The sequence below is a fragment of the Oryzias melastigma genome, unplaced genomic scaffold (genome assembly GCF_002922805.2).
Source record: "Oryzias melastigma strain HK-1 unplaced genomic scaffold, ASM292280v2 sc00261, whole genome shotgun sequence".
NCBI classification, from domain to species: domain Eukaryota; kingdom Metazoa; phylum Chordata; class Actinopteri; order Beloniformes; family Adrianichthyidae; genus Oryzias; species Oryzias melastigma.
In genome coordinates this window covers 4,502-21,277 of record NW_023416895.1, presented here as the reverse complement: position 1 = coordinate 21,277, position 16,776 = coordinate 4,502, and the positions used below count along the sequence as shown (strand labels likewise).

The 16,776-nt window shown below is 39.0% G+C and overlaps 1 protein-coding gene across 1 annotated transcript in view; it reads left to right on the top strand.

Moving 5' to 3' along the window:
• LOC112139283 (breast carcinoma-amplified sequence 3) overlaps positions 1-15,461 on the top strand; it is a gene marked incomplete at its 3' end in the record, with an annotated part of 46,955 nt that extends 31,494 nt beyond the window's left edge. The window contains 5 exon segments of the mRNA XM_024262029.2: positions 2,963-3,070; positions 3,148-3,224; positions 9,750-9,826; positions 10,961-11,044; positions 15,291-15,461. Coding sequence (XP_024117797.1) covers positions 2,963-3,070; positions 3,148-3,224; positions 9,750-9,826; positions 10,961-11,044; positions 15,291-15,461 — 517 coding nt within the window.
• Between the last annotated feature and the right edge of the window lie 1,315 nt (positions 15,462-16,776).

The following is a 16,776-nucleotide window of genomic DNA, read 5'->3' as shown; positions in this document are numbered from 1 at the left end:
AAAAAAAAAAAAGAGTAGAGGATGTAGAGGACAGATAGAGGAAACTGAATGGACCTTGAAGGGAAAATCCTTAAAAAAAGAAGAAGACATGAATGAAAAAATGAATAAATAGATTGATTAATAAAAAATTAAAGAGCAACAACTTAAAGTTGGGCATTTTTCATAGTCAGATATTTTTCTTTGAGGGTGAATCTGTGGGGCTTAGTGTGATTTAGATGTTTGTAGACATTGGTACCTGCAGATGGTTTGATTCTCCAGTGTTCTTCTATCTCCTTGCTTTTCTCTCAGGAAGGCCAATACTCATGTCAGATAGTTGCCCTCACTGGTCCTGGTTCTGCTTCTGGAGAGGTTTTCCCTCATCTTTCTCTTAAATAGAGTGTCTGGTCCTCTGTTACCTGTTGCTGGCTCAGTAGGGTGATTAGATCCAAGACCCTTCAATGTAATCTGTTAGTTACCAAGCTATTAGTAAAATACAGTTGAGTCAGTCTATATTGAAGTGGGCTACACTGAATTGGGTTATGGCAACTGTTAATAGTTGCCAGTTTTGTGTAGCACTGCAGAAAGCCTCTAAAAAACCCATAAAAAACTGAACTAAAATGAATGAATGGAATTGGTTTGGCCATGTCATCACAACTAATTTTTCTCAACACTTTATAAATCTAAATAATATAAGTTCATGGTAATTCCAGATTTTTGAGTTGTAAGTGGGAAAAGGGACAACCTGAGTGTCTGCTCCGGTTGTCAGTAAATGCTATGACATTTAAACAAACTAAACTGATATTCAGGCTTGTGTCTTAATCAGGTTGTGTCCTAAACTAGAGATGGTGCAGTTTTTTCTTTGTTGCCTTGCTCTCTGATGTCACCCTGAATTTCAGACATTCTTTATCTGACAGGGTACTCTATTTTCTCTTTAATTCCTGGAGTGGCTACACTTCCTATCAAAGGAAGTAAATGAGCCAACCCTCCTCTTCGCTACCCCCCCATTTTGTATCCTTTCAGACCCAAGGGCCAGTTTGAGTAATAGTAATTGACACATTGATCTAATAGGGCCATCATAATAGGCCTGTTACTGAGCTGGGCAATGGTGCTTGGCGTCACCTTAACATGTGCAAGGACTGACATCCCGCCATGATCCATAATGATAATTATGATTTAGCCTTGCTTTCAACCTATGCCCCAACGTCCCCAGCATCAGGAAATCATATTACGTCTGACCCTGGACTGCCTCCATTAGAACTGGGTCATTTGTTAAAATACTGCAAAAGCAAAACAATTGAACTCTGTGCCATTTGGATTTTATAACAGCAGGTTATCATTGTCTCTGTGAATCAATCCAAGAGCCCCATTTTTCAGGATATAACTCTGAATTGGATTGATCTGACTCTGATAATACTGAAATCAATGATGCAGCCGCCTAAAAGTAAATTATTGTCATGTAAAATTTTTGTATTAATCTTAATGTTTGTACTCTTGATTGGTAATTGTAGCTGTGAGTGAGGACTTTTAAAACGCTGGTGGAGACATTAACCATCAAAATAGAAAACGAATAATCCACCGTCTTGAACTTTTTTCAGAAACACTTCTTTCATCTTCTCTCAGAGACATTCCCAGTGGCTGGAGCGAGCAGCTTTTTGAAGCTCACTTCTGAACATTCCCATAAGCAAGCAAAGAAATGAAAACCGAATACATGCAGCTTTTGGGCAGTTTTTACATGGTATTGTTTCTGCAAAGCCATTCTGGATTTGTAGGTCCTGAATTAACCATCATGTTAGATGTTTAGCATTACCAACATCAGACCTTTGGCAAATTTTGACTTAGTTAGATTTATTTAGTAGCCGGATTTCACTATTTTATCAATGTAACTGCTTCTGACAGTTACAATTTAGTCTATTCTGTTCCATTCCATGCGTCCGTGGTGCAGTGGTAGGGCAGTCAACCTCTGATTGGAAGATTGTCGGTTCGATTCCCACTTTGCCTGCCTGTGTGTCAAAGTGTCTTTGGGCAAAACACTGAAACACACATTGCCTCTGGTGGAAGGTTGGCACGATAGCGTTTGATAGCGGAGCCGCCATCAGTGTGTGAAAGGGACTGTAAAGCACTTAGGGCTCTCAGGGAAGGGAGAAAAATGCCATAGAAGTTTACGCCATTTACTTTACTTTATTCTATTCTATTCTATTCTGTTCTACGCTACACTATTCTATTCTATGCTACTCTACGCCACTCTATGCTACTTTACGCTACTCTACACTACTTTACTCTACGCCATTCTACTCTATGCTACTTTACGCTACTCTACACTACTCTACTCTACGCCACTCTACTTTACGCTACTTAACTCTACTTTATGCTACTCTACTCTATGCCACAATACGCTACTCTATGCTTCTCTACTCTAGTCTACTCTACGCTACTCTAAGCTCTACGCTACGCTACTCTACGCTATGCTACGCTGCTCTACTCTATGCTATGCTACTCTACTCTAAGGTACTCTACGCTACTTAACTCTACACTACTGTACTCTATGCTACTTAACTGTACTTGATGCTACTCTACTCTATGCTATGCTAAACTGTGCTACTCTACTCTAGTTTACTCTATTCTTCGCTACATTACGCCACTCTACGCTACTCTACTCTAGTCTACTATACTCTACACTAATCTAAGCTATTCTACACTACTCTTAGCTACTGTACTCTAGTTTACTTTACACTACTCTACGCTATGCTACACTACACTACTCTACTCTAATCTACTGTACGCTACTCTAAGCTACTCTATTCTACGCTCCTTAACTCTACGCTACGCTACTCTACTCTACTTAATCTATTCTACCCTATTCTACACTACTTTAAGCTACTTTAGCACAAGATCTCTGTTACTGTTTCCGTCTACGTTGTGGCATTTTGTTACTGTGTACCTGAGTGTGTCATTAAACTGTCTGACTTTGTGTTTTTGCTTCCAGGACAAGTCCTCCCTACTGCTGCGCTGACCTGTATTCTTTACGGACAGGAGAAATGGTTAAGTCCATCCAGTTCAAGACACCAATATATGATCTCCACTGCAATAAACAGTAGGTGGAATTTCTCCAAAAATCAAATGCAGAAAATACTTTTGTTCTCACTGGATTATCTTCTCTTCTTTCCACAGTATTCTTGTGGTGAGCCTGCAAGAAAAAATTGCTGCATTTGACAGTTGCACCTTCACCAAGAAGTTCTTTGTTACAAGTAAGGATTTTCTTATTTTTTAAGAAAGAAAAAGCATAAGGAAAAATTAAATCCTTTTTTATTTTTTTTTATTTTAAACAGATAAAGGACAGAAAACAAATTAATTTCTGTTAACAGGTCATGTAAATGTTGTTCAAATGTTTTCTTGGAAGTAAATGCCATATTGTTGGGAAACCCATTGATTTCCATTTTAAAGCTCCCCCCATTTGTAAGGAACATACTTGTGTGTGATGAGCAGCACAGCTGAATGTTGGAGTTAAGCCCAATAGACATTTTCCAAACCTTCTCTGGTAATGCCAGGCTGTTTATTTTTCTGCTTATTCATCGCTCGCCTGCTTGCACACATCCCAGTCTTTAACCAGCATTTGTTGTTAGTCTACAGAACTCTACACTCTGGCATATAACACAAACATAGTGAGGTGTTGTCAAAGAAAGCCTTGTGGAAGTTAAATGAAAACCAGAGATTGTTCATGTGCTGTCTATTCTGAACTGGTTTTCATTTTTGAATTGGATCCAGGACTTAGTCCAGCCAATGCCACATCTTGGTTTTGAGGAACACCAGCTTGAAGTTTCTTTGCCTATGGACCTCCTGCATAAAGGATCTTGTCTGTTTAATAAATTGTGTCAAATATCAAAAACCCAAAAGGACTAAAATAGGCTGCCTTGTTTTTTAAGTCACTCCATGATCTTACATTTAATGCTTCCTAGCATTGGTTGAGGCATTAAGTTTGCATAGTTTTAGGTGGTAGACCATCAACAGGTAAACAAACTTGACATTCATTAAGACAAACATCATCAAGACAAAAAATACACTTTTTTTCTTGATTAACGTCAGCCTCAGAAATTTCAGAATGCATGTTCATGCTGTTTGTTGATTGCATGTTATTTTGCTACAGAAAATGAGTCGAGGGAAAAATCACTGAGACTCATATTTAGAAAGATACTGTAGATTTATTGATCATGATCATTAGAAACAGTGTGTTAAAATTATTATTGGTGAAGTCCTAATTCATATAAATTCAATAATGAACCATGGATGCTAATTATCATTGGCAGTCCCTAAAATTAAGTTTTAAAACTCATATGGTTTTCCACAGGGGTAATGGGATCCTGTAAAAAGAGAAAACGTCCCAGTAAAAAAAGGACAAGAGAAATCTTTTGTGGCCAAAGAGCAGCTGTTTGCAAGTTGTAAACTACAAAAATATTAACTGAAGGAATACCTATGAAATGTAAGCATGTTGTATGTTCTTTGTTTTATGTCAGTCTTTCAAAAATGTCTTCAGGCTTTTTGTTTTGGGAAAAACATTTCAACTGAACTTAAAAATCTGTGTGCCAAATGTTCTGCCCTGGTTTGTTGTGTGGCATGCCACTGAACTACAGCAAGCACAGAGCCTTGCTGAGGATCTGAGTAAACATTTTTTTCTTTTATCAAGGCAAGATGGAGACTTCAGAGTAAAACTGTTTATAGTACAGCATGTGCATTCTTCCTGCTATACCTTTAGTGTGTACTTGAGGTTGCGAAAGAAAGACCGCAGTCTATTACAAGACCTCTGCTGTCTACTTAAGTCCCTGACAGAAGTAAACTGACCTCACAGCCTCACTTTAATGCGTCTCCTCCGTGTCTGCCTGTCTTCCTTATCAGCGTCTGAGCAACAGGAAGCTAAACATGTTCAATAGTTAATAATCGTTTCTGAATGAACTGGCCTCCTTTTCATGATGTTGTTTGGCCTGTAAAGGCGGTAAACAGAGGCCCTTGTGATGTTGGGGCTCTGCTCTGGATGAGCCGGTCTGCCACTGCATGGAGGCTTTTCCTGCAGATATGATGCATCTGTCTTGGTTTTGGAGGTACTTAGTGTTCTTCTCATGTTTATGTTCATGTCTTGTAATCAAGTGGTGTGTGGTGAGAGCTGGGACTGAGTCACCAACAACATGTCCTACTTCTTTGGTCCTCGGACTCCTCCAGGTTTAAATTAACAGTTAAGAATTTTCTGAACATTAGTTTATGTAAACATGATTTAAACTGACTTTCAAGGTTTTCAGTTGGTTTGAATATCATTTACATAAGTTAATTGTTGAAGTTTTATATACAATTATCTTTATTTTTTATGTTTTTGTTATTGTAAAAATAATCCCATTCTTAATATTCCTTGGTAAGTATTTTGGATCAGCTGATAAAAAAAAGACAAAAAAAAAAAAACATTATTAAAGGGCCCAGACAATATGTCATGAAAATCAACCCCAAAGAGGTGTTTTAATCTATTCCCACATTTCTGAGTAATCCTCTAAAAACCTGTGCTATGAGCACCAGCTCCTCTCAACCCACAAAAACAAGTGTGTCCTCACATTGTGACGTCACAAAGTTGGGACCACCCCCTTCGAGGAAGAGTCTGGGCTGGCAGCCCTGCCCCCAGACTAACACATACATACACTTTTTCTATGGAGCTGACGGTGATCGGCTAAAGTCTGTCTTCTTAGTTTTTATTTTAGTTTCATTTTTAAATTTTTTCCGTGGGTTAAACACAGACACGCAGCCGAGGCCAGCTCTAGGATGATGTCAGGAAATGGGCAGCACCCTCAGAGAGGGAAAGGTGCTGCCTCTGAGATCTCTGGGTAGGAAATGGAAAATCAAAATAATCCTTCTGAGTTGTTGTGTGACAACGTTTTAAGGTTTTTGTTTGTCTAACCATCATTTGCTCATGATGGATTTTAATCAGACCTACGAGTCTTCTACTCAGCAATTAGTGAAAGACCATTTTTGTGACACGTTTCAGACCAATTTAGCCGGCTTTCAGATTAAGGCAAACCTGTTATGGCTGAATTGAGAAATAAAACAGAAAATGAAAGGTGCTTTTTGTGTGTTAAAGTAAAACACCAAGGTGAGTTATATCATCATCTGTCAATTACATTCAGTGCAAATGGACTCTGTCACAAGAGAAATGTTTCATATTAAATTAATAAATAATAATAAAAATAATCATTTTCTGAACCCTGAGTTCTTTCAGTTCTGTTTATGACCCAACTTTTAAAATGTAGATTCTGCTTTTTCTGCTTCTGAACCTATTTTTTAATGTATTTCATGACATTTCAGCCTTATATCCTTTTGTTTAGCGGTCTGAAACTGTCTCACACTTTATTTGACTGTCAGAGAACCCGTGCTTAAACATGTAAACAAATACACGTGAGGAATGGCTCATTCAAAGCCTGGCATTTTGTAAAAGACATTACTAACTGAGATTTACTGGATAGACAAAATTAACTGCATTTATGTGCTCCGTATATATAAATATATATATTTTTTTAAGGACGTGCGATGGTGTTTGTCTGAGTGGTTCATACTGTGACCTTGTTTTATTTTCAGGTTAGCTTCTGTTTACATGTAGTTTTTGGAAACTACAAAGCAAACGTTACAGATTAAGCATAGCACTGTTGTATCAATAAGGGCATTAACGAATCACAGTTTAGAAGAGACATGTTTTATGACATCTTTTAAGCCTCTTTAATGCTTTACGAAAGCGATAATCTAGCAAAAATAATTACTCGAGAGGAAAACACCATAAGGAAAAACAATTCTTCAACCTTCTTTAAATTTGTTTATCAATCAAAGTAGTAAAAGTAATTGTTTTCATAAAGAACTATCTCTGACAAAGTTGCATAATTTTCTCAGATGTTGGCCTCAAAGGTCATAATCTCTTAATTTGGTCGTGGATCTTCTCTTTCTACTCCCCCTCTGATATCCACTCAGGATGTTGTACACATATTATCTCACTGCCTGGGCTCCCCTCGGCCTTGGACAGACTCAAAAGGCTTCGTCCCTGTTACCAGCAGCCCTTGTGGCTTACCACAGCAACCCCCCCCCCAGTACAGCACACTAGATTAGTGTCTGCTTCCACCTCATCTGCTCCCTGAGCACTAAATTATCTTAAATGAGTCACTTCCCCCACACTTCTTTACACTTACATTAGCTATAGTTAGTGTGCATGCATGTGTGTACAGTTGTGTAGGTTTAGGAAAAAGACCACATTTGAATTAGAGTTAAACCTACAATGTTCTGCCTTTTTATTGTCACTATCAACACATAGCTGTATGTATCTGGTTTTATGTTAATTTTATGTAGATTACTTCATAATTCAACAGACAGTGCAATCCAAAGTGTTATGCACATTGTATGCAAGTGTCAAAAAGATAATATTCTTTATTTTCAATTAAACTCATGGATGATAATGTGTGTTGGGGCTTTTTGGTCACTGAAACTAATCTGACACTTGTGATCATTAGTTTACCAGGTGAGTTCAGTTAAAGGAAAAACTACTAAAGACGAACGCTCCACATTATTAAACAGATCAATATTTTCACTCAATATTCAGAATAAAAATGATCTCTGCTGCTGAAAAACCTGAAATGAAGGTTAGCCGTAGTAAGACAGAGTACATTCACACACATGCATGTCTGTGAATGAGAAAGACCCAAGTGGAAGAGTGAGGTTACAGGGAGAAGAGACGAAGAAGGTTAGAAAGCCAGAGAGGCCAGATTGAGAAGATTCAGACATGCCCAGAAGAGAAACTGAATATGTTGGTAGAAGGATGCAGAGTCTAGAGCTGCAGGAAAGAGGTCTAGAGGAAGACCAAAGAGGAGGTTTATGGATGCAGTGAATGAAGACATGAAGGTGGCTGGTGTTAGAGTGGAGGATGCTGAAGACAGGCTTAGATGGAGGAAACTGATTGGCTGTGGTGATCCATCCATCCATTTTCTGAACTTGCTTTTGCCCTTCTGCTCGGTTCACACCGAATGCAGTTCACGCGGCAGAGACGGACAGTTTTAATGTTCAGTCAATGGAACAGAAGCAAATTGAGGCGATCTGGAGACCTGGGGGGCGATTTGAGCAACGGGGGTTGTGTAGTGGTCTAGCAGCAGTGCGACTTGAGCAGCTAGCCAGAGTTCACATATTTAAATTTTGGCAGGTTGCAACATTGCATTGGCCAATCAAGGACTCAGCTTTAGGCATGTGATGTTTTCAGTGACTCAAACATCAGATAGAATACTAATCTAATGCAAGCATTTTTGTCCTGAACTTCCATCTAATTTCTTCATCTCCTGGAGCCACAGAGTTGCCAGAGCTCATCACGGTTACTGCTGGGCAAAGGCGGGATGCACTCTGGATAGATCACCGGCTTTCGTCTCTGCGGTGGCTCCCTGGCTGATAAGCTGGCAGACAGACAGCCACTGCAGGGTGCGGAGGCTGCCAGCTCGGGCCTCCTGAACTCCCCATTTTTCCTACTTTCATCAAGACAATAATAATAAAAAAAGTCCCCTTGTTTTTTTGTTTTTCCCCTCTCTGATTAATGCGAGACGGTGAGCCTTCAAACTCAGTCACAGAGACACAGGAACATTGTGGAAGTAGCTATCAGACAAAACAGAGGCCTCGTGAACTAGCTCCCAGAATCCCTGAGTGATCTCATGAACCCAGACATGTAGACGTGTAGCCGAAGATTTTGTAGAACTCTTCACAATAAATAAATCTGATCTCTCATCATCATCCATGTCTTCCATATATTCTAATTAGGATATCCTCAGACACCGCTCCATCATGCTAAAAACATTAACCGGTTTCTCCTTCTACACGCGGCCACAACGCCAAGCCCAGGCAGGTGGCGAGCAGCGAGTTAACCATATGACGAAAGGGGGGCGGGCTATGTGTATCTAGAAAAATGAAAGAACAATATAATTTGCATAATACTTCGGAACACACTGTATCGTCTTATAACCCAAGTGATATGCATCCATTTTAGTTTCGGTCATCACTTTTAACCCTTTAACACCAAAGCTCCAGTGTTGATGTTCTTTGATTTACTGTAACTTTTCAACCATGAACCTGATCATTCCAGCAGATTCTGAAGGGAAAAAAACGCTCATGTTAAAGATTTTGTTTCTTTAAGCGTCACCAGTTACGCCTCAGGTGTTAAAGGGTTAAACTGTTTTGATTGATGGTCGATTTGATTTGATTTGATGGTCGTAGTAATTTTTGCGTAAAGCATCATGTGCATGTCCAGATTGATTTATTTTTTTGTGATCCTACAAGAATGACTTTGTAGGTCTAAGGTATTATTCAGTACCACAGTCTTCACAATTTTCACATGGTGACAATCCATAGAGCTTGTAGAGCTAGAATCTGCATATTCTTGTAATTCTTAAACATAAAACATGGTCAGACATCCTGCACACGTGAAGCGATGTGTTCCTCCTTTTGGTGTTGAAATCATTTACTAAAATATTTGAAAATTGGTACTGTCTTTAATTTATCTTCCACGTACAATATATGTAAATAATATTTTTATTCTTATTTTTTATTTTTTATTCTACAGAGTTTTTAGACTTTTTACATATTATCTTATCTTTTATTCTATTGTCTGGAGAGCCACCGTTTTTTCGTTGTATCACAAGTTTGCAAGTTTAATGTCCTTGTGCAACAATGACATTAAAGATCATTCTGATTCTGATTCTGATTCTGAAAATGTTTTGTCATCTCAGGCTGCTACCCTTGTCCTGGACCTTGTCTCAATCCAGTCGCTCTGGGAAGCCGTTGGCTCGCCTATGCTGAAAACAAGGTGGTCTACAAATACACACTCATTCATTTAGTGCAAAAGTGCCTTATCTACTATCCTCCCTCACACACACACCACTCTGCAAAAAACATGCATATATCCATTTTCTGCTTCTTTAATCTGACTGGATAAACAAGTCATTCCAAGAAGAGTCCACTAAAGATGATAAAATGCTGAAATTCACCAGATGCACAGGCATTTTGTATTTAATGGAATTGTTAAGTATTTGCAAAAACCAGAATGTTTTGTTGTGCTCTCTTCAATACGTTTAATGCATTACTGTGTTTTGGTGCTGCTCCACTCAAGTAATTGACAGATGGGACTGCTATTCATGTACGATTGCCTCAGGATTTCCAGAAATGACTTGCTTTTTGAACAACAATTGCACTGCTGGGATAGAGGTACTCTATATTGCATTTAATACTGCAGCATCTTTACTGAGGCAAATTTATGTTTTCTAAATATTAGGGTATAGAACACCTTCCTCAGTCTAAATCATTATTATGGCCCGCAGCAGAAGTCTACTGACTGCAAGGATCATATTGTTTTTGCAAAAAAGTAAAAAAATGTAATTTCTATTTGTGTGTTGTTAAACCTTTTTGAAGCAATGGTATAAAAACAATTAAAACCCTCTTGTATGTGTTTTTACTTTTTTATCTTTTTGGCAGCATTTTAGTGATTCTGGTCCTCTTTGTTTTTGTTGAGATAAATGTATTTCAATGGAAAATGTCTGCAATTTGCTAACATTCCTGAATCAAGACTGAAACTAGGCTTGACCTGCTACCACAAAAACTGGGGAACTTGCAGTTATGGATTCAACAATAACTCCTATAAATACCAGTGTATGAGTCAAACAACTTAAGATTTGCTGAACTTGCTTGTGTAACAACAACCCAGTGCTCTAAAGACCAGCAAAAGCATACAGAATGGCTGCCATAGGAACACTGAAAGTTTTCCAGTTACCTGAAATGCTTTTCCAAACCCCATGGGCTGAGACTGATATACAAATCCTTTTTAAACATTCTTTATGCTCAGATAGTTGAATTATGTCCCCCAACACATAATTGCACAGAGTCATTTTTTATTTATTTTGCTTGTTTGGCATGCTAATACTTTTGTCTTTTATTCTCTTTGCAGTTGATAAGATGTCACCAGTCTCGTGGAGGAGCTTGTGGTGACAATGCACAATCATATACAGCTACAGTGATCAATGCCGCCAAAGTAAGTGGTAATCCATTGCTATTCTTAGCTTTACATTTTATACATAAGCTTTGATTTTCTGACCCTGTCGTGCATCATTTATCCTTTGATTTGTTGCTTGTAGCACAGCAGGATGTCGATTACAGATGGGTATTGTTAAGATTTTATCAATACTACTCCTCTTATTGATACTATCAATACTTTTCTGTGTGCAAACAAGGAGGGAGAAGACAAATAACAAACTATGCACATGACAACCTTAAATTTAAGAAACAAACAAAAACACAGTATGTTAGCATCATTTGCAGCACTAGAATAAAATGATCAATAAATACTAATGCTTCTTTGTAATACACTGTTCTCTCACGTACTTGCGTATTTTTATTCGTGGTTTCACGTTTTTTTTCGGGGCACGTGACTCTTCTGGTTCTCCATAAAAACTCCCGGTTTCGGTACCACATCTCTAATGACAAGTATGTTGACAACAGATCCAGTTTTTGTCAGCAGTGGTAAAATTTGATCTTATATTTGCTTACTTCACATTTTATCAGGCTTTGTGAAAACAAAATTAGAATCACATTTACTTTTGTTGAAAATATGTTTTACAAAAGACACTACAAACAATACGTTAGAGATATTGTGGTTTACATGATTACTATTTTTATTTGTCTAGAATTTTAATGAAATACATAAATGTTTCTTTCATATTAAAAACAATTTAACGAGAAGAACTATCCTTTTCATTCAGTTTGATATTGATTACTCCTAAATGAAGATAATAATTAAGATACCTCTGAACAACAAACATTGACCATGTTAGTTGTGTACAGTGACGTCTCATGTTCCTCACTAAACTCATGATGTTGTTCTGAGGCAATGTGCTCTGCTCTTCCCTGAGAGTAGAAAGACATCTACTAACGACTGCTACATACAGTTCTACCAGATCACTTGGGTCCAGTCTCTACTTCAGCTGGTCCCAGGCGTGCTCGATGGGGTTCAGGTCAGGGACATTACTGTGATCAGACACTCATCAGGGAACAATGTCCGGCAATGTCTGGGCTTGTGTCTACTGCAAACGTTTACGCCAGTATCACGGTATTGGTGGAGTCACCTGCAGCAGTCGTCTGTCACTCAGTCAAAGTGGTGGAGTCGGTTGTGAAAGGTTCATCTGTAAACCCTAGTCCCCTCACATCTGGTAAACGGCCTGCAGCTGTGTGGTATTTGATAACCAGGTCTTTAGGTTCTGGTCATGGTTCTGGTCTGTCACAAACTCTGACAGTAGTCCTGAGTCTGGATGTGAGTCTGCTGATGACACTTTGAGACTCACCAAGTTCAGCTGCAACATCTGACTGTCTACTACCAACACAAAGACGCACTATAGCCAGGTGGAGCTGCTCGTCTGTTTGAACGAGGAACTCTGAATGACTTACTGGTAAAATCAGCTTTTTAGACCCACTGAAAGTTGACATTGATGCTACTTTGAAAATGTTTTTTGGCTCCAATAACTAAGACAGACTGTAGACAGTGAAGCTGTTATGTGGAAAAGACTAAATGAGGTGTGTCTGTCACCACAATACAAATACCTCCCTATACCATAAATCTGTAAAGTAAAACAAACACTGTTAACAACATCCATTGAGTTTTTCACAATATCACAAATTTATTGTGGGAAGTATCATTTCAGCATCTTTTCAGGGGAACGGGAGGAAAGGTCAATGGAAAAAAGCAGGACACTGACCTTTGAGGATTGTTATTAGACTGTTGAATTAGGATCAGAAACACACTTGTATCATAAGATCCTGGTCACATTGGCAAGGGGCTGGAGGTTTTTAAAGCTAGATTTTTAATTCTTCATTTGGCATAGACAATACTTTTACTAACAGTTGATATTTTCATAATTACCTCCACAAAAGACAGCAGTGAGGGTAATTTCATCAGACTACACTTCCTGAGATCAGTAAAGATCTGCCATAAACAATATGTTTCCTCATCCTCACCTTTTCTGCTACAGTCTGCTCTGCCTTTGCTACTGCTAAGATACTGCTACTGCTAAATGCAGCTGTAACTTAGAATCATAGTGAAAAGACTGGTTGTAGTCCAAGTATGTGGCCAGGGCATACCAAATATAAAACTGCCTTCATTCATCTACCATTTCCACCTTGTCCTGTTGGGAGAGTATCTCTGCTAGTAAAGCTAGTGTCCATAACAGTCCAGACAACTCCTAGCTAAGGGACTTTTTGGAGTCACCATCTTATGAAGGATGGTTTTGACAGTGGAAGGAAGCTTGAAGGCCTGGGGTGTACATTCATGTAGCCCCTTCCCATAAATTCTAGGTCATAAACCAGATACAGAATTTTCAAAATGTCTGGGCTTGTCATAATTAACCTAAATACTTTTTGGAACTTCTGAAATTGTTTATTATAACCTCTTGTCAAGAAAAGGGGCAACAATTGTATTAATGATGATTTTTGAGGCTCCTAACATAATTGTTCACAGTCAGAAAAGCCAACCTTGTAAGTTTGCACAGTTAAGAGTTGAGAGCAAAGAGTCTGTTGCCAGCTGACAAAAAATGTAGAGTTAAAAAGAATTGTTCATGAATCTGAACAGAAGATTTTTATAAACAAATCTGCCATGGTCTATGATAAAAGGTTTAATGCTACAGAGACATGAAGTCCATAGGGCAGTCTTTCCATTTATGCCTGCACCATCTGTAAATCTATTGACATTGGATCTACCTGACCTGCTTGGCTGACTTGAGCTGAGCTTATGAGACACTTCATCAACCTGCCCATCTCTTTGTTCCAAATGTAATCTATTTCTCGTCATTGGTCGTGTTTCACTCGTCTCCACAGGGGAATGGCTGTAAGCTCGCTCACTAAAGGCCAAAAACTCCCTTTGACACCATGCTAAATTCCTGTCTAGCCTGATTTAATTGCTTTTCAACACATGCTAACTTGCTTTTAGTCCTGTGGTTTCATTTTTTATCCACTTTGTTCTACAGGAAACATTAACTGATTTACAAATATTCATTAATTCTAGCAGCTACAGTGTAAGATGTGTCATTAGCAGACTAATGATAGTGTACATCAGAAAAAGAGCTGTGCCACTATCAGGTTTGCAGTGTAGTGCAGAGTGGAAAGTGGCACAGGGGATTGATATGAAGACAAGCAGTCTGCTAGCGCACCCTTTACTCATTTAGGACCATATATCTCAATATGGATGACAAGGTATCTCCTTATGGCTTGTGGCGCGACACGCTGGCTCTTAGTGCTGAGACATAAAGGGGGAGTGTGTGGGGGCAGGGGTTAGCATTAAAGTGTAATCGCTTTTGTTTCTACATCAAATTCGACAGAGTCCAAGAACCCTTCAATTTCTCTTCTATTACAGGAATTTTTTTTATCAGACAAACTCAAAGAGTTCTGAATGCATGGTTAAGAAAGACCTTTCAAAGAAATTAGATTTAAATTATGTTAGAAAGTGACATCAGACTGAGAATATAAAATTTTGTCAGCAATATTTTGCCTAAGAGACCACCCCCACCACCTTTCCAGTGAATCAATAACCCCTGTTTGGACTCGCATGAAGAACTCCACAACTACAGTGATTAGAAAACACATTAGTGTTGATCAATTAGGGGCCAAACGTCTTGCTTAATAATTGATGGGTTTTCTTGCATTTTACACACACTAAAGCACACAGGCAGCCAACTCTGTTAGTGAGCCTGGTGGAGAAAGAGAGACAGTAGGTGATCCTCAGACCCAACAAGCAGGAGGCGCCATGCTATATTGACAGGGCCGCCTAGTCTGAATGCTTGATTAGGCTCTCCAGGGCCCCTTTGGCGCTTACACACACAGATACACTCAGTCACACGCATAGGACTCCATTAGACTAAGACAGTGTAGTAGGTGAGATAGACTCCACTTAAGCAGCATTATCCATTTCCCTCCATCGAGCCCACAGAGGTGTGTTTGAGCCAGACACCCTGGCTGGGCCTTAAGCTGACACAGAGGAGCCTTACATGCGCACACACTCACACACACACTCTGTGGTGTCTCTTGTGGCTCTACAAACAATCAGCACTACGAGTTATCTGTGGGCATCAACCAGACCTATCACAAGAGATAGTAGTGCATGCATGCTTCCTGTAGTAGTATGTAGTAATACACATTTGTTATGAGTTTTATTTAGAGCAGATCAACTAGATCCAGAATTTAATCTGTTAAAGTGTTAGCTATAGAGGTCTAATCATTTGTCTTTTCCCTTTCAGACTTTGAAAACCGGCCTAACAATGGTAGGTAAAGTTGTGACACAGCTGGCAGGCACCATACCACCAGGCACGCCCGACGAGGATGGCGCCCCTCACAGCTCAAGCCGGCGCAGCCCCCACAGCCCTGGTGTGGTCACCATCATCGACACAGAAAGTGTTGGAGAAGGACAGGTCAGTTTGATGTGTTTTGCGGAGTTCATTTTAAAGCTTTTTTGACAAAAGCATCAGTAGGTGATGCCTTTGTGAAACACACATTTCAATCATTCTTTACACTAACTCTCCAAATTTTTGAAAAACAAAAAGTGTTTGGTTCTGACCAATTCTGGAAGTTGTCCCACTTAAACATATGAAATGTTGGTAATTTGATCTTTTGGGGAACTTCATCTGTGAGAGAACGTAAAAAAAATAAAAATCGTAGGAATCACATTGTAGGATTTTGAATAGAATTTATCTGTAGAATGCTGCAGAAAGTAAGTCAATAAGAAACATTTACCTAACTACTTTATACTGCAGCCCTGTTTGGGATGACAGACTAAACATTCCAGTTGGATCCACAGCAGAATTGCACTCTCTAGCTGCTATTTCAGCTCATTCTTCCATGCAGATTTTCTCTAGAGCTGTGATGTTTTGGGGCTGTTGCTGGATAATGTAGAGTTTCAACTCCATCACAGGTTTTATATTCGATTGAATTCTTATAACTGGCTAGGTCACTCCAGAACTGTGAGAATTTTTTTCCACTCCCTTGTTCTCTGTTCGGTGTGTGGAGCTATTGTCATGCTGGAAAATCTAGCCACATTTCATCAGTGCTCTCATGGAGGGAAGGAAGATTCTACCCAGATTATTAAGGTGATTAATTAAACATGGACCCATTCCTCTTTTCTTTAAGTCCTAAAGCTTGATGTTTCCATCATCATGCTTCACTGTGGCTGTGGGGTTCTTGGGATGTAACTCAGCATTCTTCCACTTTCAAACACCAGAAGTTGGGTTTATACCGAAGAGTTTCGAATCAATACGAACATTTCACAACATTTATTTATGACCCCACTGTGTTCTGATGGTGAAAATGTGGATGGTTTATTCAAAAATTACATTTAAACACGTTTTTTTGTTCGAAATTGTTCGAAATTGTCCGACAGCAATGCATTGTGGTCTATATTCGCTAATCTAGTGAGCATTGATGCACGCTAGTTTTTAGCAAAGACTTATGGGAAATTTCTAGAGCACTCGATTTTGGAATTGGAGATTCGGACAGCACTAGAAAATGGCAAACGCACTATATAGTGAGTAGTGGGGGGATTCTGACACAGCAATTCTCTCCATCCTCCTTTAGCAAAACAGAGGAATATTGTCAGTGATCTTGTATTTATTCTATTTTGTAATAATTGATGCAACAGTTGACCTTTTTCTCAACCACATGTTAGGTTATATTACCACAGTAATTAATTCTGCTTAACTGGAGCTCTGTGACTACATGTGCAGATGGTTA